This window comes from Cyanistes caeruleus, chromosome 4, assembly GCF_971803275.1.
Source record: "Cyanistes caeruleus chromosome 4, bCyaCae1.hap1.1, whole genome shotgun sequence".
NCBI lineage: Eukaryota > Metazoa > Chordata > Aves > Passeriformes > Paridae > Cyanistes > Cyanistes caeruleus.
The window spans coordinates 75163602-75188946 of record NC_141704.1 but is presented as its reverse complement, the minus strand read 5'-3'; the positions used below and the strand labels follow the sequence as shown (position 1 = coordinate 75188946).

The following is a 25345-nucleotide window of genomic DNA, read 5'->3' as shown; positions in this document are numbered from 1 at the left end:
AGACCAGCGACATCCTTCTTCCAGCAGCTATAACATTAAAAAAAGCCCCAAGCCCAAAGCACAGAACCTCCACAGCAAGCTATCATGATGATAACCTCCTGTCGCTTAGAAATTCAAACACTTGCCGTGACAACATCAGTAGGACCTAATTTATTGCAGTCCTTGGATGATTTTTGAGACAGGTGCCTTGCCCTGTGCATCCATTTTTAGCCAATAACAGCCTCATATTTCTTTAAGTCTTTATGCATTTCCAGGGTACTGATTTTATTCTTTTTCAGACTGGTAAGCAAGTCTACCAGAGTTTTTTTCAGAGTAATAATTCAGTTGTCATAAACCTTTGTCCATTTGTGTTTTCTACGAGAACAGGAGGCTGGCTCTGGAAGCAGAGAGGATACTGCAATCCATAAACACACACTACTACATTTGCTGAGTTTCTGTCTCCAGCACTGTCGGCTTGGCATGCTCTACAGACAGCACTGAGTTCACAAACCAAACAGTGAACTTCCTAACTTCAACTCTACTTTCATGTATAAGCTTATTCATACTCATGCTGGCACTCCCTCCGTCTCATTAAAGAACTGCTGACACCTCTTCTGAACTCAACACATCTTACTCGAACCTACTCTACTTGCATAGATGCTGTTTATTAGGGAGGATTATGCATTAAAATTTGATTTTTGTTTCTTCACGGTTCAGCTGTTCCTGCTGTTTATCTCTAGCTAAAGTAACAATTAGCCAGGAGGAAAATTACTATCATGTCACAAACAGAGGATTACAACTTCAGGTAGGCAATCAAACAGCAGGGCACCAGGAACACAGATGAAACAGAAATGCTGTTTGGATACAAATGTCCTTGGCAATAGACAGAGGTGAGAGATAAGAAAATAAATTACAGCCATATGATTTATAAACTGAATGCTTCTTCAAAGTGTCCCATTAAGCATGAAATATACAAAAATTTGCAAAAGCACATGCCACTATTTTGAGATTAATTTGCAGAAATCACTGTAACAATATTATGTGACATCACATACAACAATTATTTCTGTGCTGTCATTTGAACTAGACTGAACATCAAACTAAAGCCAAACACACAAAAGCTTTAATAAGCTTTTCTTATTAAAAGAAACTAATCAGGAAACAGTTTCTCCCTATACTCCCGAGCCAACTTAACTTTTAAAATTTGGGGTTTTAACCGCCACAACATGAAGTATGAAAAGTTACACATGCCATTTAAATAAGTATATTTGTATCTCTGCAAACACGATACAATATGGCAAACAGATGCACAGGGTAAAAAAAAAAAAAAAAAAAAAAAAAAAAAAAAAAAAAAGCTATGGGTGAGATGAAAATCTTAGTTTTCCAGATTACTGAGCAACTGGAGACTGAGCAGTTACTTCAATCTACACCACCTTTAGATTAACTTTCATCAAAACACTCTAATGGGGATGAACGCTCTAATTCAAAATGTAGTCAATTAACTGGCAGCAATTAATCTCTTCCCATCTAGTATGAAAAAAAGTCAAAATCAAGTAAACAGAGAAATTATGTATGCAAGCACCACAGGCGATTTCTTCCCAGAAAGACTGAGCACAGATAACACTCTAGTTAGGTTTGCATATAAAAAAAAAATTGAAAAAAATCCTGTTTTCTTTCAGACTGTCCCCTGCAAGACAAGAAATTTGTAGCAGCCGGGAAGTAGAATCTAAATTCTCAGCTACTTTAAGTAACATCCCCTTGTAAGGCACTCGACTGCTCCTTTAAAGCTGCATGAGCATCCTTTGTGGTTCACCAGAGAAACACAAACTTCTTTCAAGTCCCAGCGCAGCGCCAGCCCAGCTGAAAGCTGAGCCTTCACTGCTCCCCTCGCTCCCTCGACTGCGAGGAGCGGGTCGGGGCCGCACCGCTTTCCTGGCATTCCCCGCTCCCGCATCCCGCAGGATGGAACCGCGGGGGGAACGGGACCAGCCCGGCGATGGGCACAGCAGGACCAGCCTGACACGGCGGGGCCGAGCTCTGCCCCAGAGCCGCTGGTGCCCACGAACTGCTGGGGTTGCAGAGAGACATGGGGGGAGCGTGAGGTAGTTTAAGGCGAGACTTGAAAAAAAAAAACAAAAAAACCCAACCAAAAAAACCCAACAAAAAACAATCAAAAAAAAAAGAAAAAAAAAAAAAACAAAAAAAGAAAAAGAGGAAAAGAAAAAGAAAAACTTGAAAACAACAATGGGGCGGGTCGGGACGCGGCCGGTGGCCGCTGGCAGGGAGGGCTGCTCCCGGCGCGGTTCGGGAAGTTGCTCAGGAGCCGGGGAGGCGGCGGCGGCCGGGAGCGAGCGCTGCCCCCGCACCGGGCCCCGCGCCCCGCCGGCAGCCAGGCCTCGCCGCTCCCCTCCCGCACGCCCAAACATGGCCCCTCGCCACCAACCCGGCAACTTTCCCCCTGCCCCTCCCGCCGCCGCCCGCCCCGCTCACCTCGCATCAGGGAACAAAAACTGCAGGCGAGTAGGCTGCGCAGGACGGCCCCCATCTTCCCTCCCTCCTCGCTCTCACCGGCGGGGAGGCGGCGGCGGGGAGCAGTACCTCCGCTGCCAGTTCATGCTTCCAGGCGGGCGGGGGAAGCGGCGGGGAAAGGGAGGGGGCTGGGGGCTGGGAGGCGGGGAAGGGCGGCCGCGGAGATCCCCCCTCGCCGGTCCCTAGCAGGCCACTGGCCCCGGCGTGCCGCCGCGGGAGCGGGCGCTGCCCTCCATGCCGGCTGCTGCTGCTGTTGCTGCCTCCGCCTCACCGCGACCGCCGAGGTCCTTCCCCCATCCACCCCTCCGCCTCCGCCAGCCCCGCACAGGCGCAGGGATACAGTCCTCCTCCTCTTCCTTCTCCTCCTCCACCCGCGCCGTGCCCGGCCGGCTCCCGGCGCAGCGCCCGCCCCCGGCACCGCTCCCGCCGGGGAGGGCCGGAGCGGAGGGGCGGGGGCGCTCTGCTTCCCCTCTCCCGGGCGGGATCGCGCACACCCCTGGCAGCCACGCAGCCGGCGGGGAGCGCGGCTCGGGGGAGCTCCCTAAGGGAGGGAGGTGAGCGGGGTTACAGCACCCCCCGAGCACAGGGAAGGGGCGAGGTGGGGGGCGCACGCATTCCAGCGGGACTACTTTGCCTTCCTTCGCCCCCTCCGCCGCCTGCGATGCGGTTCAGCCCTGGCCCGTGAGGACGGGACTACTTTCTGCCACAGAGCTGCGGCGGCGTCCGAGCGGCAGCACAAAGGCTCCAATCCCGATTCCGATCCTGATCCCGATCCCGCTTCTGCTCCTGGAACGGGCTGTAACGCCGGAGTATCGCCCGGGGGGCAGGCAGCAGCAGGCAGGGTGGCAAAATGAAGTTATGGTCCCTTCCCCTGGTGTGCAGACTGAAGAGCAATAAATCCCGGCCTTTCCCAGAGCAGAGGGAGCAGGCGTTCCTTATCAGCAGGAGTTGCTGCCCGGCTGATGTAATGATGCGTGATTTATTTCCCAGCGCTTTTGGGGATGCTCTGCATTATTGTCCCCCTTGCTAAACTAAATGTGGTGGGCTGGGTTTGTGCTGGTTAGAACAGTGTTACCAATAATATGCATGGCCAGTGTGCTAAACCTACCCTTTTCTTTCTGAAGAGGCTAAAAAGTTAAGATTCTGTAATACACCCTCAAGTTTTTTGAAAAAAACTCCCCTCCTTAACTTCTTTGTTCATTCCTAATAAACAATGTAAAATGCAGCTTTCTTGCATTTCCTCTAGATGAGAAAATCTACTTCATGATTTCAATGCATCTAAACGTTTTCGTTAAGTCTAGACATCTACATCACTGTTCTCCCTCCCTCACAGAATGTGCTGGTGAGTAGAATAATGATATGAAGCAGAACAATTCAGAGCAGTATTTGAGGTACTTGCCGTTCCAAAATTGGTACTATTTTCAGGGTTATTAGAAACTCACAGAAACATCTAACTTTTACCTTCATATCTGTTTAACATATATTTTCATAGCTTTTCTTGTTATTACAGTAGGAGATAACATCTGTATCAGATTAAAGACGTGGGCATTATAGGCTGACTCTAAAGGGCTCCTGGTGTCATGTGATATTACCAGACTCAGCTTTTACTGTGGAAAAATTTAAAAAATACCTATCTCCTAAATGTTTGTCAGCTTTACTTCTAATTAATATATGTACAATTAACTCTATAGCTGAAGCTTCTACAAAGTAAAATAGGCAAGATTAGCACACACAAAAAAGCCTCCACCAGGCATGATTCCTCTGAAATTATTCTGTTCCTTTATTTGAGCTTAAAGTCAAAGTATGTAGAGAGGGAATGTCTCTTTTATTTTAGTAAGAAGCTCCCCTTGTTGGTCACAGTTATTTTCATTCACCTTAGAAAGAGAAACCTTGATTTGCTGGCTCAAATCTGACTGAGGCTGAGAAACCTGGACAGCTTAACCCTTACCTCTGAAATTTGATGGTGGCTCAATGACACAAGAGCTTTCATGGGATTAATTTTAAACTTTGGTAAGTTCCCTGGTTTAGCTGGTGGCCCAGCCTCACAAGCAATTGTGTCAGCTCCTAGGACAGCAAGGGACAGCAGCTGGAGCTCATGAAATCAGCAGTGACTGCCAAAGTCACTCTGCTTTTGAACTGTGCCCCGAATTTGAATGGAGTCAATGAGATCTTCTGTAGAACCAGAACCAAAGTTCCTAATGAGCAAAAGCTGTTAGAAGAAGATGGATGCTCAACAAATGACTTTGTGGTTGCCCACATCACAGAAGCCACTATCATAATTAGCTTTCTCACTGAATGTTTCAACAAGAATTAATGGGCATAGTGTGCCGAAATGCTGGTCCCTCTGAAGGCAATGGTAAAGTTCTCACTGATTTCAAAAGGGCCATGCCTTCATACTGAAATTCAAGCTCAAGTCCTCCTACCCCCAGCAGGAAAGTCTGCAGCACAGGAGATTGGGAAATGGGATGTGATGTTGCCTCCAATGATGCCTGTTACAATGATTTCACAGAATAAAATAGGACACCCCGACTTGTGTCGTCATCATCATCATCATCTTGTCACATTGCTTAGGTCATGCAGTTAGTTAATAAAGAAAAATTTTTCATCCAACTCTTCTTCAAAACAAGGTCAGTTCTAACAAATGTGATAGAAATGCCTGACACAGTTTATCTTATTCCAAGCATGCAAATAGGTTCACCATGGCATTCCTTCTTCAATGGATAGAGGACCAGATCATAGAATAATAAAGAATTTCTTTCTAATATTTGCCATCTTTCAGCTGGAAGCCATTCTCCCTTGTTCTATCACTAATGCCCTTGTGAAAAGCCCCTCTTCATCTGAAAGCCCCCTTCAGGCACTAGAAGGCTTGAAGCCTCCTCCAGGCTGAACAACCCTAACTCTCTCAGCCTGTCTTTGACGCAGAGCTGCTCCAGCCCTGTGTTTCGGATCCAGCAGATCTGCATCCCTCCTATGTGGGGAGCCCCAAAGCAGGGTGAAGGACTCCAGGTGAGGTCTCATGACAGCAGAATCACCATCCTCAGTGATCATGTTTTCCTTCTTGAAGTTCAATCACAAGCATCAATACTTTTCCCCTCACTTTTCTTCCCATACCATATGAACTGCACCTTTTTCCCAGGATACAGGTAGCTTACAAGCAGATTTCCTTGAACATTGAGTCACCTCTCTAGTCCAGCAATTTTCTCCAGGCATCAAACCTGACCTGTTTTTGCCATTACTACCACTACAGTCATATCACAGCAAAAATTAGCATTTCCACTAATTCTGGGGCAATTTTCCCATCAAATAGCCCATCAAATTCCCTTTTTTATTACATATGGAGTTGCCTTTTCTCTTGTGTTTCAGTACTACTTTATTATTCCCCCCAAATCTCCCCACCCTTCCTCCCTCCCCACCAGCCCCCCCCCCCCACCCCCAACCCCCCTCAATACACATCCTTTCTTTCCCATCTTCTCTACCACAAGAGGCTGCCTGGTGCCCAGGATGAGAACTGCATTTCTCTGTGGCTAAAAAAAATCCTTACAAGAAAAACTTCACAGAGGAGAAGGTGTTTGAGTTCAGCAGCCCATATAGGCAAGCTAGTCTAACAGCAATCCAGCATTATCCCCACAAGGAAATATGAAATAAGATGACCTGGAAGGCTTGGGCATTTTCTTTATGACTTTGGAGGAGAGTTTGGACTCCTGCTGATGGTGCATTCAAGGTCAGGCTGTCTACCTACTATCTCTTTTCTCCTCTCCCATCTCCCACAGAGTTGAAAACAGCACTGCCTGAGGATACACTTCATCAGCGGTCATGTTTTTAGTGTGAACCACGCAGGATTCTGATTTTAATTTGCCACTGCCCACCAGACCACAGGGCAAGTCCAAGACTTTCCTTGTGAATATTTAGCCATGGCTACATTTCAAAGCTATATTATAAAAATGTCATTTGAGAAAGTTACTGTTCTAAAATTTGTAAAGTGCTTTAATGCTATGTTGATATAGTGAAAACATCCTTTTAAAAGAGCTCACATTTCAGGCTGACAAACACCAAAATACTATTTTGTTTTAGTTTGCTCAGCTTTTCAAAACTAGTCAGCATCTGGGCTCTATTAACCATAACGTGTGTGCCTTTTAAGCAACAACAATTTAAGAATATTTCCTTTTCAACCCCCTTTCAAACCCCTTCAGCATTTTGCAATATGCATAATATTTAACAATTCTGCTTTCCACTGCAGCCTTTGAAGTTTAAAACTTATTTACTGGTAAAGCCTTGTGCATTTTCTTGCACTCTTAGTCACAGGGATTAGTGAGTAGAATTTATGCCTATGGTCAAGAAAGGTAAGTCACTGTGTCACAATAATAAGCAATCTTTCCTACAACAGTTTTCAATCTTTACATGTGTATCTTATAGTGTGACACACCATGTGTGTGTAGAGAAGAGCTCATTTGCCACCTGCAATAGTCACTTCTGGGCTGAAGTACTCTGTCATAGAGTGTAATTTATGGCAAGAAAAGAGACCCATCCCTCTTCATTCAGACTTTGTGAGGAAGAGTCATATTAATATGACTCTATTCCTATTTGTATTTCATATTTATAGCCATGTTCATATTTTATTTGTGTTGATATTAATATATTTATTTTTATGTTTATATAAAAATTAGTCTGAAGTTCAGCAAAGATACTAAGCACCTCAAGAATATGGGTATGGAGCATCAACCATGGTATCTCTTCAGGGGTGTTTTTATGAGCTGTTCCTCAGAGCAGGAAAGATTGCCCTCTAATGGTTAATCTCTAGGTTTAATGTCTGTCCTGTTTTATGAAGTGCTCCCCTTCTATGTGATTTGTAAGGTAAGGCCACATAAATGCAAGATGTTGGAACAATTTATTATTTCAAGGAAAATCCAAATCTTTGTTATCTTCTTAACTGATGAATAAATTAATAATTAAAAACAAGGATGAAGGCATATTCTTGGTAATATTTTCATTAAACTACCATTAGCCAGGGTTTCTCAAAGAGAAGAGGGATGCCTCTGACAATTCAGAACTATTACTCAAACTGGATTTGATGCATTTTATATTTCACTGTGGGAAATGTTTCAAGGTCTGAAAAAATGGCATGAAAGCTATCCAGTCTGTTTCAGTATCATAATTACTGTGAAAGCCCTAGAGATCAATCTCACTCTTGCATGAGTAAACTTCAAGGAACAAAATTCCTACCTTTTTAAAATAAAAAAAAAAAATCTTTAAATCAAATAGGCATTGCCTGTTACAGCAGGGATGCATGTGGGTCCTTGCACTGGCAACACTGCACCAGCTTGCACTGGCTGCATATATAAAGGTTTCTGTGGCTTATGGCCTGTAACTCATGCTTCATGTGATGAGGAGATGGAAGAGGCAATTATATAGAGCTGAAATGTCATTCACTGCCATTCCGTTTTCATTAGTTCTTTGAATAATTTCCTTGCAGTGTAGATTTCAATAGATACTCTTCCAATACAGCTGGCAACTAAGTGTAGATAAGTGACAAAGGAAAACTCAGAAAAAGTCAGACCCAGTTCCCAAATATATTTATTAAAAAAAGTAGTGTCTGCTATAAAGATACTATTGAAAGATGATAATATTCTATTTTGGAATAATGATATTATATTTTCCTCTCTCAAGAAGAAACAGTCATTAGAGTGAGGCTACCCAATCCATTCCTCGTCCTTCCTTTTTCTACCCTCTCCCAAGTCAAACCCACAAAGACAGTATTTCGTCACATGGATCTTTGCATATAAGACAGGGAATTGTGTCTGAATAGCCCTAACTCATAAAGCTCATTCCAATGCCTTTTTCAGTGTCAGAGCTTTGCAGTTAATGCAACTTCTACTATTTTTTTTTTCTTATTGCAATTGTGAAAAATCTAATTTGAAATCAATTTGAAATCAATTTGAAAAGGGCTTGCACAGAGCAAAATCCCTGTTTAATCTCGGCATATTAAAAAATCTTTTTCTTGAACAATACATTTAAAGTGTTATTTTCCCAAAACACTTTTTTCGTTCAAGATAACCAAAGCTCAAAGTGTTGAAAGGAACTATGATTTAGAGTCCTATCTTCATTTGTGGTTTAAAAATCCTGGAACTTTAACAGGAGGAAACAGCTAGGATATGTGTGGCCTAGGGTATACTGTAGCAGTAAATCAGTATAGGAAAAGGTGTTTCAGTCATCATAGTAAAAAAACCCAAAACAGTGGGAACCACAGACCCAAACCACTTAAAGATGGGAGACAAAACTGTTTGCAGACACTTAGCCTTGTTGAACTTCTGACTCTGACATTTCTGGTTTAGGCACCTGTTGCTTTTGCCCCGTGCACCCCAGAGGCTACAGCAGACTCCTTGGCATTACATTGGAGAACTAAAAAGCCTTCCTACAAAAAGAGGGTAAAATGAGCCAACTTTGGCTAAACCAAGAGCTGATGCCAACTGATGCTGGCTTTAGCTGCATAAGCCCATCATTGGGTGGAAAGGTACACAGGCTCCCTGAAGGAAAATGAAAAGCAAAGAAAAAGTAAGAGAAGAGAGGCCTGAGCAGAGAAGAGGGAATGCCAAGCAGAGGAAGATAAAGCCCCAAAATACCAAACCATACAAAGAAAAATAAAAAAAGGAAAAGGAAAAAACTTAGCCCTCACAGATGCCACACCCCTCACAGCCCCCATAACAACCATAGCCTTTACAGCCTCCATAGCACAGCATCTATAGCCCTCATTGCCCTCAGAGCCCCCATAACCGTCATGGACCCCATAGCCCTCAAAGCTCTCCAAGCCCCCATAGCCCTTACAGCATTCAAAACCCCCTGAGACCTCATAGACCTCACAGCCCTCGTAGCACTCAAACACTCCATAGCCCCCACTGCCCCTCATAGACCCTATAGTTTTCAGAGACCCTATAGCCCTAACAGCCTTCACAGCCACCATAGCCAGCACAGCCCCCACAGCCAGCACAGCCCCTACTGCCTTCAGAGTAGGCACTGGTGGCATCGAAAAGCTAGATTTGGAAGTTTTAAACATTTAACTTATTTTATTGCTATGTTTTTTCTGAAACTGCAATTTACCATGCATTGGTAAACTCTGATTAATGTCTCATTATCACATGAACAGAAGCAAAAATAATTTACATTATATTTGAAAGCTAATCTCTCACAAATTCCATGCATTTCTTTTGTATAGTGACTTGCTGTATCTTCCCACTTTAACTCTGTTTGCTGCCCAGGATAACCTAATTCTATGAATGCTAGCTTTGGAACAGGCTGCAGAGAGCTGCAGAAACTGCAGGCCCATGGCCTCTCAGTCCTGCCTGAGAAGCTAGCCTGAGAACTTCATAGGAGGATTTCAAAACAATCCTCAGAGACAGAAAACAACTGCCAGGTGCTGTTTGTCTGTCCTCTTGTTTCCCTTGCAGGAGAAAGTCAGGGGGGTGTTGTGCCCCCCTGACCAGTGATGGTGATGTAGCACTTTACTAACCAATAAGAGTTTCCTTTCTGTACTTTTCCACATATCTGTCTATAAGACAAGCCTAGAGCAATAAACTAGAGAGATTTCTCCTGTTGTGACTCCCTTGAGAGTCAGTGTCGTTCTTTATCGCCGTTCCCAATCAGAACGACATTATTCTATGTTCCAAATGCCTGATGGTTTACAAAGTCAGGAGATGCTCCAGACAAGAGGAAGAGGCCTGTACTGTACCTGCTTGCAGCACACAGACCCTTCTTCGATTGCTGTTTTTGCTATTGTCAATGTTTCTGAAATAATTTTCATTACCATCACCAAGCATACCCATTTTTGGCAGCTGCAAAAACATCCCAGCACTTAACTACACTTAAACTCATCCTTGAGATGGAGTGTCTGACATATTTCTGGAAACGTTGCCATATGTAGCTACTCTGCTAGATGTAGCATGTGGATAGATTTCAGCATTCAGGCTTTCACTTTTCAAACTCTACCATTCTTTATAATGTTCACTTGAATGCGGTCTACCTTTGCTTTATGCTTTGTCAGTGTAGGAAATGCCACGTGTGTATCTTGTTTGGCAGTGAGAAACATGGAGTGAGCTGTTCTCATGGGTTTAAAACTCTATCTCACAATCAAATTCTTCTAAACCAGAGCAAAGGCAAAACAGAGTGTGTGCCGAATCTGGAGTATTTCCAGAAGCACTGCCTTAATTATCACACGGTGAAAAAATATTTGAATTCCTTATTTCATGCCCTGGAACCAAAGAAGGACAACATTATCATAGTTAAATAATCAGAAGCAGCTGGGAAAATATTCTACAGATTCTTTCAAAATTTTACCTCTGAGCTGAGATGTTCTGTCATCCTGTAAGGCAATTGTTTTGAACAGTTAATGAGCCTCTAAGTGGGAGGACTTGACTTATAAATACGTGCTGGAAGACTTCCCACTGACACCAATTGGAGCCGTACTGACAAACACACATAACACATGACCACGGTAGTAAAGGGATCATTTCATTCACAGTTTACTCAGAGGACCCAAACTAACTCGGATCCTTACTTGGAGGATCAGAAAAACCTTGCTTGTAGTATCCAAATACTTACAAGTATTTCAATAGTGCCAGTGGAACTTGGGTTTCAGTGTAGGGGAAAAAAGTTCTTTCACAAAAGCAAACAGAAAAATTTACAAAGAAACTAGTTAAACAGCAGGCAAGTCTATAGGAGATCTGTGTCATAGTGAGGGGGCATCCACCATCTTCGCAACACAACAATGTATATTTCAATTTTGTGCAAATTTTCCATCTAGGTGTTGTTGAGAATTGTTGCAAAAGCCACAGGGTCAAAGTCTAAGCTCCACTGACCACATCTGTTCTTCAGTGCAAGTGGAAGCACAGAGAAACCCTGGTGATGTTCCTGGTAACTTTCAGCCAGAATTCAGCTGCTCTGAGGTAGCTGGTACCAAAGCATCTTACGAAGAGTTATTTTACCTCATATAACCATCCTTACCATCACAGCATTATGATGAAACACCTTTGCAGTCTTCAGAGTGACTGTTCAAATCAGCAAATGTTTCAAAACATTCCTTATGGCTTAGCCAGTTGTTCTGGATGTTAACTGCTTGTTAAATTTCTTTGAGAAAATACAGAGTGCATAAATTATCTGATTACTACTCCTGAATATTATTGGTATGACAGAATTTTCAATTTTCTTCATCAATTTTCTATTAAAAGAAAGTGAACCAAAAAGAAGAGGGATCAAAACAGCTTGAACATAGCATATGTTAAACTCTTGCCATGTAAGAAAATAACATTTTATAGGATGGAAGGAGAGGAGCAAGAGAAAAACAGAAGAGAAGTTAATGCATGACCCTCAGGCCTTTTTTTAAAATTAAGTGAGCCAATATACAGGAAACAAGGATCCAGCATAGTTGTACTGAAACTTAAAAACACTTTTATACATTGCTTATAATACCAAACACACAGGTGACAAAGAACAGCAGTTTTATGCTTTGCACTTTGACATCCTCAAGAAATATAGAGACCTAAAGGAAAAAAAGCAAATTTAGATTGTGAGACTGAGTGTAGGCTTTCTGAAGAGGAAGAAAAATGTTCAATATATCCTAGCCCTTCAGGGGGCATACCTATCACAACACTGGGAAAGCATCTGGGAACAGCATGTACACTCCTGTAAGGATGTGCAAGACTTCAAGGATGAGGGGATGCAGCTATCCTGTAACTATCAATGAATAGGAATGTAGAAAAGTATATTACCTATATGAGAGTGTAGAAGCATGGGTGGATGGTAAATTGCTGTTACCTTCCCAAAAGCATCTCCACAAGAAGGCGTTCAGGCAGGCACACAAACAGCCACCCTGTCCACACACACACACCAGCCACAGATAGCTGACGATGAGCAGAGGGAGCTAGGATCTTCTGTATGGAGATCCAACAGGGTTTATTGAAGCCACACACCGAACGGGTCCAGGAACAAAAGACCCACAAAAAGGGAGGGTCCAGGCATAAGTACAGGGTAAGATGGGGCAGAGCAGATAATCAGGGACAAATGATCTGGGAGCACAAGGGCGATACATTGGTGGGGCAAAGGGTAGGAAACAAGAGGAAAATAGGGAAAAGAGAACATTCTGGGGAACATATGTGTGTAGCAAACAGGGGCTGAACTGCTTACATTAACTGAACAAACCAATGGAATAACAGAACTTAGGAGATATTAACATTGTGCTGCAAAACACCATGGGCTTTTTTCCTTACCCTATGCTGTGGCGTATTTCTGGAGCCTACAGTACATCCTTCCAGAGCATGGCTATTGATCTATCCCTGGTAGGCTCATGAGCTTCAGGAGAGGGTGAGTAATGCACAGGGAGAGCACAGCTGTCTAGGTCCATTTCAGGAGGGTGACAGAAAAAAAGTCTGCAAAAGTATAGCTCTCTGTGTGATGGGATACTGTGTGGGAACTGCTGACTGCAGCACTGGCACTTTAAACTCCGTGTTTTTATCAGCATGGAATGTGGGATAGTAGGATCAAAGTGTGTCATCAGATTCAATTCCACTAAGATGGTTTTGCAGGAGGCAGGAAAACAATTTCCATTTTTGAAACTGCCTTCTCATGTAAATTTTTTTTTTGGTGATTTTATTTCCTTGTTTGTTGGGTTTTGTTGGTTGGTTAGTAATTTACTTGAAATAATTCTGAGTGTAAGCATTTCCTGCTCCTACAGGCATTAAAATGAACTGAAGCACTATTTGCAGAGAACACACAATGCTGAATTTGCCGCCCTTTGAGGAAGGGACTTTGCACCCTTCTCACCCATCCCAAATAGATCTACAATTTATTTTTTTAAGATTGTTTGCAGTGGTTATAAAATTTGGGCTATTTGCTTTACTGTATAATACCACAAGACAGTTTAGTTCATGACAGTCTATAGTTACACTGTGCAAATTTACTGTTTATGTTTGCTCAGCACCATAAAGCAACAACATAAAAACAAGCAGCTACAGAATTTATGAAACTCTCCAGGTGACAGAAGTCAATCAGCTTTTGGCCTCCTGCCATAACAGAACTGGCTATCTTCAGAAAGAGCCACCCCAGTGTGAGGCTTGTCATCACAGTGTGGTGAATAATGATTCAGTTCCATATGTGGTGCACAGTGAAGACCACAGAAGATGTCAGTGGAAAAATAGAAGAGTGCACAGAAGTTTTAACGCTGGAAAGCATAACAAACTGGATGGATTTTTTTAGTTACTTTGTCTTGCTCCTTTTTCATTCATAATACAAAAGCATTATCCAGGCAAATAAAAAAGCTCCAAAAATGCATATAATAAAGCATCATAGTCAAAAGAATAATGATGGGAAATCTCTCCTTCTCTATTAACTGGAAATGCCAATAATAATGCAACCTGATTCAATGCTATTAAAATAGAGAATATGCTTAGTTTTGTTGTTTTCTACATCATATGATACAATAAAAAGTTTTAAAAATATGTCTGTATAATCCTCCACCCAGACCCTTCCAATAAACAAAAAGCTTTCCTATAAAACCTTTTTGCAATAAAATAGCCATAGTCTGGGAAGTTAAAAAAAAAAACCCCTAATTAAAACTTTTTAAAAATCATCAAAAATCCTCGAACTTGTCAATTCTATTTAATAAACTGCTGTTGCCCTCTAGTGTTCAAACACAGCTTGTAAAGACCCCACCAGAAAGATCCAAACTGGTCAGCTACCAATTAATTCCCCGTTAGTTCTTAATCCAACGTGACAAATGGATGGGAAAAATAATTTTTAAAAAGTGCTTCGGTTTTCTTTACTCCAGAATAAAAGAAGATCTTTCATGTAACAACTTTTAAAGTTGTTTGCTTTACTCAAATGTTGTGAAAAGTCACTGAGGTCAGCACCCTCACCAAATCAGTCTTGGTACTTGTGCACCTCTCAGCTTTACCTCTGCCGTTCACCCTGCTGGGCATGCACTGCTGATTGGGCTGGAGGACTGTTTCTAACGCCATGGGCCACACTTAATAAAGAGTGGTTTGGGTTGGAAGGGATTTCAAGGATCAGCTCATTCCAACCCTTGGCCATGGGCAGAGACACATTCTAATAGCCCAGGTTGCTCCAAGCCCTGGTCAACCTGGCCTTGGACACTTCCAGAGATGGGGAAGCCACAGCTTCCCTGGGCAACCTGTGCCAGGGCCTCACCACCCTCACAGGGAAGAATTTATTCTCAATATCTAATCTAAACCTTCTCTCTTTTAGTTTAAAGCTATTCCCCCTTGTCCTATCACTACATGTCCTTGTAAAATGCCCCTCTCCAGCTGAATACATGACCTATGCTCTGAACAACCCTGAGATACATCTGCTGGTTTCTCTTGAATATTTTGCTACTGTACTGTGACCATATCAATTAATACCAATCACCTTTCCCTCCAACAAATTATTTATTGCAGCAGAGATGCACAGTGAGCATTCAGGGGTTGTTCTCAGCACCTCTCCTGCTGTGTTGTGTGGTGCTGTGATGGCACCAGAATACAGAAAGCTTCTCATGAAGGTTGCAGATCTTATGAGAGAAAATTATGGTCAACCTCAGATCTGCATCTGCATTTTTACAGCTAGGCCTAGTACTTATCATTCTGTGAACTCACTTCCCAAAAATGTTCCTCCTTGTTACGTTCCTTGACCAGAAATCCCTGAAAACAGCTATTAAAGAGAAAAGAAAACGAGGTTAAACAAAACACAGTCAACAAACAAGCTGATAAATTTGAGGTACATTTCTTCTGTAATTTTATTCACTTTTAAGAGGTTATCCAGACTGCTTTTCTTTTAACCATTGTCAGACTTAAACAATGTAGCAGACCAGCTGGGTTTATATATATAAAGCAATTTGCAGCCTGCATATAGTAAGAATTCAAGCTCTTGACACAAGGAACACCGATTTTTCTTTGATCTTTGAATAATGGAATTTTCAGAGAATTTTCTGCATTTAGTTATTTAGAGCTTTCAGAAAACTTGCCTTGAGGCCATTTTTTGCATCACGCCTGCTTCCCACCACACTAAGCTTGACAGATCTAAGCATCTCTTGGATGTGAGTCAAATTTCATATTTTGTAATAGAATTGTTCCCTTGCATTCATGAGGCACCCTTTCTTCTCTGCTGTGATGTTTGTTGTTGATTATGCCACCTGACATGAATACTTTGAAATCTAGCCTTTCATTCTAAAACCAGGTTTAGACTGACTATACGCGAAGGGAAATTTAAATAACATGAACTGGAAGTTGTGTGGCAGTAGATGCTCCCACTTACTCTCCCTGTTGAAGAGTCAGGAAAACATAAAATCATAGAGTTGTTTAGGTTGGAAAAAAACTCAAATATCAAGATAACTGTTACTAAGCAGCTATGCTTATTACCAGTCACATGAAGGGGACACTAGAAGAGAACAGGGTGTGCTTTGAGAACAGTCACAGTTGCAGCATGTAGTTTTAAGGATAATTGTGATGTATGCAGATGTATGAAGAACTTTAAAGATATGTACATAGCCATAAACTAGATAAGGAAAATTAAGTTATGTCATATGTAATAGATTTTTTCCCTGTTTGTACCTAAAACCATTCGGATGCAAAGCTTTATTACAAAGTATTCCTTTAAAGCTACAAATAGAGTAAATAGGATTGCCAGGCAATCTTGTAACAGTCTGGCATTTGGTGTAAATAGCACTGAAAACATCCACGTGCTGCACAGGTACTCAATTTATTAGGTGTACTTCAATTTCACTAATCTTGTCACAGTACAGATTAAGCTCTTGAAATGCTTTTTCTCCTTAAATCTAAGACCTTCTTAGCTTAACTTGGATTTAAGTGTTTACTCTCAGGATTTAGTAATAAATCAAAAATGACAGACATTATAGCTCAGCACAGACAGAGCATTCCTTTTCACCACCAAACCCATCTCCTGTCTCCTGCTTTCCTATTAGAACCCCAAAAAAGGAATCCATCCTCTTTCGAGATTTCAGTATCTACTGTTCCATTTCAGAGTTCTCTCAAAAGTGAGAGATGCTCCTCAAAATTTTATTCCCTCTCCCAGTCAGACATCAGCATACATTCCATTGATCAAGTAATCCAGCCTGGTATAATGCCTCCTCTGAAGAGATTCGTGTACTTTCTTCCCTGTGAGCACAATAACTAGCAACAAGAATATCACCCCAAAAAACAAAGCTGCTACAAGGCTGCTTCTTTCCCCCAGCTGAAAGACACCTTTCCCTCTCAGAACACCTTCTGACAGGGAGCTTTCTGAGTCAGATGGGCCATAACCCTGAAGGTCATTTTGGGAAGATGCAGGGGAATCACTGGACAGAACAAAACCTGGAAAAGAGAGGAGGTTCACATGGCTGGTATCACTGGAATAAACAACTGTTGGCTCAGGAGCCATGGCTGGAGTCCTCAACCCTGATGGGGCAGTAGCAGACCTGGAATTCATGGTCACCTGCTTGGTTGTAGCAGTAGAAGCAGAATTTATGGGCTTGGAAAGAAGAACAGCACCAGGTTGCAGAGAGGCTGTGTGAGGCTCCAGCTGGGCAGTACTTGTTGGCAGTGGAGTAAGAGAAGCACTTGTGGTTTCAAGAGCGCCTGACTGAGCAGCGGCGGTGAATGAAGCAGTGGGGTTTCCAACTGGAATAGAAGAAAGTGTGTTTGGTGGCAGAGTAATTATTTTCTGCCTTGAGATGGGGTCTAAGCTCTCAGACTGTTTTTCTGTTTGAGATTCAGGAAAAACTGTATCAAGTTCCATGTTATCCAAATGCTTGCCTATGTGGTTCAAGAGTTCAGATGCCTGATGAAAGACAGATTTCTGCAAGCTGGCAGTGTGATTCCAATGGATATCCTGACTATGAGGAATGAAGGTTTCAGCATCTGAAGGCAAAAAATACTCATTTGAAGAAAAGTTCTCAGCTTTGATGGATTTATCCTCTGGGGCATGGATGTCTGGAAAGAATAAATACTGGTATTTAATTATTAAATCTCATTTTGATTAATGTAGGCAAACTCTATTACAATACTGTATACAAATTATTTGTGTCTCTTAGGAACATTTATGTAAGGGGGCTCTATGAGATAGTGACTAATGAAACTTCCTTCTTTAAAATATGCACAGTGGCATTTAAATTCTATGTCATTAAAAGCTGTCAGCTTCAAGCCTAGTCACATAACAGTGTTCTGTTCAGAAATACCATACAAATAATATGTATATTACAAATAATAATCCTAAAAACTACCTGATTTTACAGTACTTCTTCTACAGTATTTACCTGACTTACAGGTATTATAGAAAATATTTGGCTAAGCATGAGCTCTTGAAAAGATGCACTAATTGTCAATCTCTATTATATATAATTTTATAATTATATTTATAAAAATATAGAAATATATATAATATATTCATGATAACCATTCAGCTGCTGCACAGAACATTTTAAAGGGAACATGCTCTCAAGTAGTTCTGACTCTCACTCATCTCTTTTTAATATTGAAACAAAAAGGTTTGTTAACTGCGCTGGAATTGAAATAAATAATTAAAGAAGTCTCTTTCCCCCTTTAGCTTGGTTTTCAGTGTAACCACATAGAGATTCTCATATGAAAGAAGGAAGCTTGAAACATTTGTTGCTACTGACACTGATCAGGTGCTACCTTTGAAAATTTACCAGGAACACTAGACAATCTAGCATAATCTTCCCACAATTCAATTTGATCTTCAGTGGGAAGATCAAATCTCCAAAAAGAAAGTGTTAAATGCAATCAGGTTGTTCACTCAGCATTGCATTGCATGTCAAACAAAAGCACAAGCATGATTGCATTTCTTGTTTTTTTAATTGAAACCCCGATGTTCTTTTAGGGGAGAAAGAGCTGGAGGAAAGCATAATAATAGTAATCATTTTACAGAAATGCAGTTCATTTGTTGCACATTGCTTTTGTATGATTCCTGTGTGATTTAGCTTGCACAGAAATACTTGGTAACATTACGTGAGTAATCTTTCTGTATATCAAACTGTTGCTCCTTGCATAGTTCCTCTTGGAAAAGTTCTCTTTTTCAGCAAAAGTTTGGTCTCTCAAGCAGCCATACAGAAACCACCTTGGCAGGACAGTCTAATTATCAGTTTCTTATCTGAGCTGTTCAAACAGGTCTAGTGCAAGTCAATGTCAATCAACAAGTAGGCCTTGCTGTTAAAAATACCACAGCATAGGCCAGAGAGCAAGAAATTCCTGAGCCATAAAGCTCTGAGTTTAGAAAATTTGCTTCTGCAGTTCAGGTTCTCTAACTGAAAGCAGGAAATAATGATTATTTATTATTTTTGACAATTATTCATCAGTGTAGCATGGGTCCTTTAAATACATAGCTGGCTATAAGGGCATGGTATTTCCATCAGTTTTTGTGATACTTTTCAGCATTATGTACAGGAAATATTCCTTCTTGGCTATATCTATATGGAAGCAGCTTCTTTTTGTTTTAAGCAAGGACAAATTATGAGGATTTCTGAATCTAATGTGAAGGAATATTATAAGGGTTGGGACATTATTCCAAGCAGGAAGCTGGGCCCACAATGGAGCTCATCACACACCTGCCTACCCATCCTTCACAACAAAAAAGAGCAATATTTTCAAATCATAATGCTTGGATTAGAACACTTTGCTAAAAATATGACCCCCAAACAGTTCCTGATCACTACTGAAAGTTCACAGGTGGAAAAGTTATCTAGTGTAGGGAGCGATGGCTCTCACTATGATTTACCTGTAGTTATCTTGTAGCTCACAAGACCTGTTGCAGGTTTCATTGGACAAGCCTCCATGCTAGGACAGTAAAACAAGTAGCAGTTTGGATGTGTACTTGTTCTTGCAGCATAAAAAATAATCAAATTACACTTCTTGTCTCCTGCAAAACAAAGTAAATGCCTGTTTCAGCAATAAGAACTTTTATAGCAGTATGGTAATGAGATCTAGTTCGTTAACTTTTGCTCATATGAGTAAGAGGAAAACTACTAACACATAACATTCCTACAGGAAAAACAGCCAAGGACTGCAGAAGAATGGCCCAGGGCCAAAATATGAAAGGTTACACCTTCCTTTTCCTGTACAAATAAAGCTGGGGAAATTATGAGTCTAATCTCTCATCCTCCCCTCACCCATACCACACTGGCACCACTTTATTACAACAATTTCTCACTTACAAATCTGATAAATCTGAAAACCTCCTTGATATACTCACAGGGAAGAAAATTATTTAGACATTTTTCCTTATTACATCTCAGGAATTGCTTGGCTAGTTGCTGCTTTGGGGGGTCACCTTCACCACTGACATTTCTACTTGCTGCTCTACCTCCTCCTGCTCCAAGAGCTTGATTTAAATCTGCTGTCTCAGAGGAGCGTGAGCATTCTCATTCTCGGCTAAAATTAAATACAGTGCAAATTATCAGCTACTTTTAGTGCATCTAGTAAATACAGCTTACGCACCTTCGGGGTTTGGGATTTGGGAGGTTTTAATACCTAAAACTAACGCTGTTTCTGTGATGCAGCTATTTTCCTGAACCCTATGGGGTCTTGTGTTAAGATCTAATGTCTACTGGCAAAAGGAGGTAGCAGCCTTAAGGTGCTTAGTTCAAGGTGGAACTAAGCGTGGCCTGAATGAGCGGGTAAATTCCGTGCTGAATACGGAGAACACCAGCAGCTGACCACCCCGCGAGCCCAAATTCCAGAATTATTCTCCCAGGCAGTGGCGGAGAAGGAGGCCGAGGTTACCTGCGAGCCGGTGCCCCGAGCAGCAGGCACGGACACACGCACCCGCGCTGGGGACGCGCAGCGGCTCCGCGCCCCGGACGCCGCGGGGCAGGGACAAGTCTATATCTATGATGGAATTCTCCATCTTCTCCGCGGAGCACTCCTGGCTCAGCGCCGGCCCGGCCATCACGCAGGTGATCATCAGGAGGCGAACCGGCCAGCGGCTGACCCCGCGGGACATGGTGACCCAGAGCGGTCCCCACGGAACGCCTCCGGCACGGCCGGGGCACGGCAGCGGCAGCCAGGGGAGCCGCGCCGAGGGGTCTCTGCTGCTCCTGGGGCGAGCACGCGTTCCTGGGGTGCCTTGGGGCTAGCCCCGCCCGCAGCGCGGGGTCGAGAAGGCAGCGGCGGAGCCTGGCCGGGCGCGGGACGGCGGCTCGGGGGAACAGCAGCTGGCCCGGCACGTCCGGGAGGAGGGACCGTGGGAGGCGGGCCCGGGACGGCTATTGCCCTCCTCCTCCTCCTGGGCTTCCTGCTTACCTGCCTACTTACTCTCCTCCTGCTTGCACTCCTCTTCCAGGCTTCGTGCTTGCTAACTTACTTACCTACCTATCTATCTACCTATCTACCTGCCTGCCCTCCTCCTTCTGCCTGTCCTCCTCCTCTCTTCCTTCCTTCTCACTGCCCGCCATTCTCCTGTCGCCTTCCTGCCTGCCCTCCTGCCTGCCCTCCTCCCTTGCTGCCCCCTTCCTGCTCACTTCCTCCTGCCTGCCCTTTTTCTGCCTTCCTCCCGCCCTCCTCCTTCTGCCTGCTGCGAGGGTTTTCCCACTTCTCCAACCTCTCGCCGGCCCCAAGGGCTCTTACTGAGCATCAGACACAAAGGTAAAACTACCTAGTGAAGCTCTTGGTGGTCAGGCTGATATGGTTTTACCCACAGTCAGACTTTTCCTCCATCTGAGATCTGCTTTTGGAGGCTGTAATGAAAGCAATTAATATGCATATCCTGGACTAAACACACATATTTCCAAGTGTATGTTGAAGTCTTCTTGCTACCTGAGTAATCCTGTTCAAATCACAGGCAAGCAGAAGATGTTTGTGGAAAGGGAGCTATGCAGAAAAGCCTATCTACTGAGACCCCAATTGGTGTCTTGGCCATTCTTCCCTCAGCTGTCTCAGTGCAATTGCTTGCTTAAGGAATGTTTTTGCTTGGCAATTTTTCATTTCCTCTTTTGAATTTTTTTTTTCCCTTACTATTGTGGAGTAGTGTTTAGAAGTAAAAGTAGACCAAAGGAATGCAAAGAATAAAAGGATTATAAGATAGATTGCTTCTTTTCAGGAAAGAGACCTTTTATTTAGTTCCCTGTAAATAAAATCCATTTTCTTTTGAGACATGTGCATTACCTGAAGAGATCCAGAAGGGCAGGTTAGTTTATGTATTGTAATGGTTAGATGCCAAGGCATGGGAAGCTGTCTTGCTGTTCAAGCCAGTCAGTCCCCTTTGTCAATCCTGCTGGGCGTTGGCTTTTATTTGGACATGAGTGTTGGAAGATGCTGAGCCCACCATCTCATTTTGCATCACATAGCCATCTTGGGACAATTAATAATGTTTATTTGTGATTCTCACAGTCTTGGTGGGATGGTTTCTTCTAAAATTTTCAGCTGCACTTGTTTAAGAAAATGTTCCTTTCTAGCCCAGGTTCTCTCTTTTGGTAAACTGGTGACATTATTTTCACTGTTAAAAGAAAAAGTCCTAGGAGAATATGAATGGTAAGGTGTTGCCTACTAACTGCATCACATAGTGAATGAACAGGGGGAAATAATACTAAAAGTAAGCAGAGATATTATATGTGTATTAGACAAAGTTGCAGCTGCCACCTGCCTTTTATAATGTAGAGGTGGTGGAAGAAGCCGAGCAGAAATAAGGCTAAAGGTCTGGCTGGAGTGGTCAGGACTGGAGAGTGGGGAAACTGTTTTTTCACCTGAACTGTTGGGACAGTGAATGTGAGAATATGCACAGAGACTGCTGTGGTCAGACAGGCACAGACAACCATGGGAAAATGACCAGAAGCAAACTGGTCAGGCTGCTGAAGTGTAGGGAAGCCAAGGTCCATCAAAAGCTATGCAGAAACCACATCCACTGGGCTCGGAGAGAGCTAGCCTTGTCCAGCAGCTGCTGTGTTCCCTTACCACTACAATGGGAAGAAAGGGAGGTTGAGAGAAGGAGAAGGTGGGACACCATTAGGTCTTAGCCATGGTGCTAGGTCGCTAAAGGTGTTTTCTGTAGAGCATCTCTCTGCTTTGGAGCCAGTGCCCTACATGGTGAAATGCTCAGGCACAGATAAGATGAACCTCTATTGGAACCTATTCTTATAGGTTACAAAAGTACATAATGCAGCATACAGCCTACAGCTAGCAGCAGGTTCTGTTGGATTGGTGTGGTGGGCCAGGCCAGGTCTGTTCATCTGACCTGGGGAGCCACGACTTTCCCAGAGAGAGTAGTTCTGCAAGAGACAGCCTTCGGAGGTCTCTGGCAATCCCTGGCTGCTGGGTAACCTCAGCAAGGAGCAGCCTGTGGCTGCAAGTAATTTCAGCTCAGTGATTCCAGCTCTGCTTTCAAGGTTATCCTGGGCTGACTCAGAGATAGAGAGACAGGAGCATTGTGTGGTGATTCCAGAGACAGCCTTTATTGTCCAGCAGCTCTGCAAAGGGTAGCCAGGGCTGACACCTCCCTGCTGAACTGGGCAGAAGCTGGGGTTTTTATGGGGGAAGGCCAGGGTTGTACAGGGGGGAAAACCAATGGGTTACAAGGGATCAGCATAGTCACCAAGCATGGTGGGACAGCTCACCATGACAAGTGAGGATGGTCCCATCTAAGGGGTATCTCTCCAGGAGAGAGTTGAGATAAGCTTAACACAGCACCCTCAGGGCACGTTTGTCCACGGGAAAGCCTTGGCAGGCTGACCTGCCTCCACAGATTTGGCTTGCCTTCCCATAGCCTGGATCTTAATAACAGTGCTGAGGTACAGTTCTCACAAAATAAGAGCATCATTTTTGTGTGAGGGTAAATCTTAGTGGCAATTGGCAAAGGCAGCCAAGAGAAACAGTACCAAATTCAGTGCAGAGCTTTGGATGAGGTTGGACTTTGTGCATGAGCAGAGAACAGGCTTGTTCAGAAACCAGAATGGACAAGTGCTGTTCTTATTTATAGACAACTGCATGGATGTCTTCGCTGATTTGACTGTCAAATGGCACATGTGTATATAAGGGCTGCTGGTGATGGGTGTTTCCCACACTACTGTGCTCTGTGCCCAGCACTTTGGGGTTTGGCAGGTTTTTAGTACCTTTAATTAAAAAAAATCACAGAATCACAGAATTGTTAGGGTTGGAAGGGATCTCTGGAGGTCCTCTAGTCCTGCCCCACTGCCAAGGCAGGTCATCCTGAGTAGGTGGCACAGCAATCCACATTCCAGGTAGGTTTGGAATTTCTCCGGAGGGGAAGACTCCACAACCTCCCTAGGCAGCTGTTATAGTGCTCTGCCATCCTCAATGGGAAGTTCTTCTTCATGTTGAAATAGAACTTCTTGTGTTTTAGTTTATGGCCATTACTTCTCGTCCTGTCACTGGGCACCACTGAAAAGAGTCTGGTTCCTCCTCCTGGCACCCCCTTTAAGATACTTATCTATGGATGCTAGCTTTGGAACAGGCTGCAGAGAGCTGCAGAAACTGCAGGCCCATGGCCTCTCAGTCCTGCCTGAGAAGCTAGCCTGGGAATTTCAAAGGAGGATTTCAAAACAATCCTCAGAGACAGAAAACAACTGCCAGGTGCTGTTTGTCTGTCCTCTTGTTCTCCTTGCAGGAGGGAGTCAGGGGGGTTGTGTGCCCCTGACCAATGATGGTGATGTAGCACTTTGTTAACCAATAAGAGTTTCTTTTCTGTACTTTTCCACGTATCTGTCTATAAGACAGGCCTGAAACAATAAACTAGGGAATTCTCGTGTTGGAACTCCCTTGAGAGTCCGTGTCGTTCTTTATCGCCGTTCCCAATCGGAACAACACTTATCTACATTAAAGAGACCCTCTCTTAGTTGTCTCTTCTCCAGATTAAATAGGCCCAGCCCCGGCAGTCTTTTTGTAGCAGGGCATCTCAGCCCACACAAGAGCTTATTTGTTGTCAACTGGTCAGACAACTCAAACAGGACAAGCCGTCTTGTAGTGGGTCATTTTGGGGCCATGGGGTTTAACATGGATCTGGCATCTCCCAAATGCCAATAAACATCTCACTGTCCAAGTGAGATCTGGAAAGATAAGCTGTATTTCTGACTGATAGACACCTCAATTTACAACTATAAAAAACACACCAAACTTCTACAAAGCAAAATCTTCTACACATTTTCCTGGAAATGTGTGGAGTTTTGCCCCTGAGCAAGGACACTGCTTTGCAGTTACTCTCCTGGAGGCTGAGTGAAGGAATCTGTAGATGTTATTGACCCTTCAGTGGGAAGTTACATTTGATTCCTTTTCTTTTGCTACCTTTAATAATAGAGGTACCTTGATATCGTGAACTGTTTAATGTTATGCTGTAATCTACCTCTAGTTGGTTTTAGTTTTACACTGTTTAGTAAGTAATTTTGATTAAGATATTTTGTCTATCACTTGTCTGCTTAAAAAGTAATTCATTTTTATAAATATTATAATGATATGACTAATGATCTCCCATCATTAGAACTTGCAGGCCAGAGTAAGTCCTTACATTTAAACTGTTGCCAAAATCTGAGCTAAAGCAGAGCTTATCTGGAACTCTATCCCACTCCCACTCCCATTGCACTCTACTTATAAGAAAAATGCTCCAGGCCCACATCATCCTTGTGGCCTCCACTAGACCGTCTCCTCACCAAAAACTGGGAAATGAGCTCTCTCACCCATTTTGTTAGGTTAGAAAGCTGACATTTACTTCATTCAGCACAGAGGTACATGGGTATTGCCTCACCAAACATGTTAATCTGTTTTCAAAACTTTTGACTATTTATAAATTTTAATAAAAACAAATGAATTAGTATTCAAAGGCTACAAGTTATGTAGTTCTCTTATTA

At 43.0% G+C, this 25345-nt stretch overlaps 2 protein-coding genes across 4 annotated transcripts in view; both read right to left on the bottom strand.

Moving 5' to 3' along the window:
• The window catches only part of LRP6 (LDL receptor related protein 6), a 119636-nt gene extending 116652 nt beyond the window's left edge, over nucleotides 1-2984 (bottom strand). For 2 of the 3 annotated variants that reach the window (XM_086885887.1, XM_086885888.1), the window contains exon 1: nucleotides 2470-2984. In XM_086885887.1, coding sequence (XP_086742013.1) covers nucleotides 2470-2524 — 55 coding nt within the window. In that variant the 5' untranslated portion in view covers nucleotides 2525-2984. The remainder of the gene's footprint in view (nucleotides 1-2469) is intronic. The other variant, XM_086885886.1, reaches the window with a different exon arrangement.
• Nucleotides 2985-15251: 12267 nt separating this feature from the next.
• On the bottom strand, nucleotides 15252-21007 carry MANSC1 (MANSC domain containing 1). The gene is made up of 3 exons (XM_023919093.2): nucleotides 20277-21007; nucleotides 19273-19413; nucleotides 15252-17471 (listed from the first exon to the last, which is right to left on the bottom strand). Exons 1-3 carry the CDS (start codon nucleotides 20494-20496, stop codon nucleotides 16576-16578), a joined length of 1257 nt encoding a protein of 418 aa, XP_023774861.1. The 5' UTR covers nucleotides 20497-21007; the 3' UTR covers nucleotides 15252-16575.
• Nucleotides 21008-25345: the final 4338 nt, after the last annotated feature.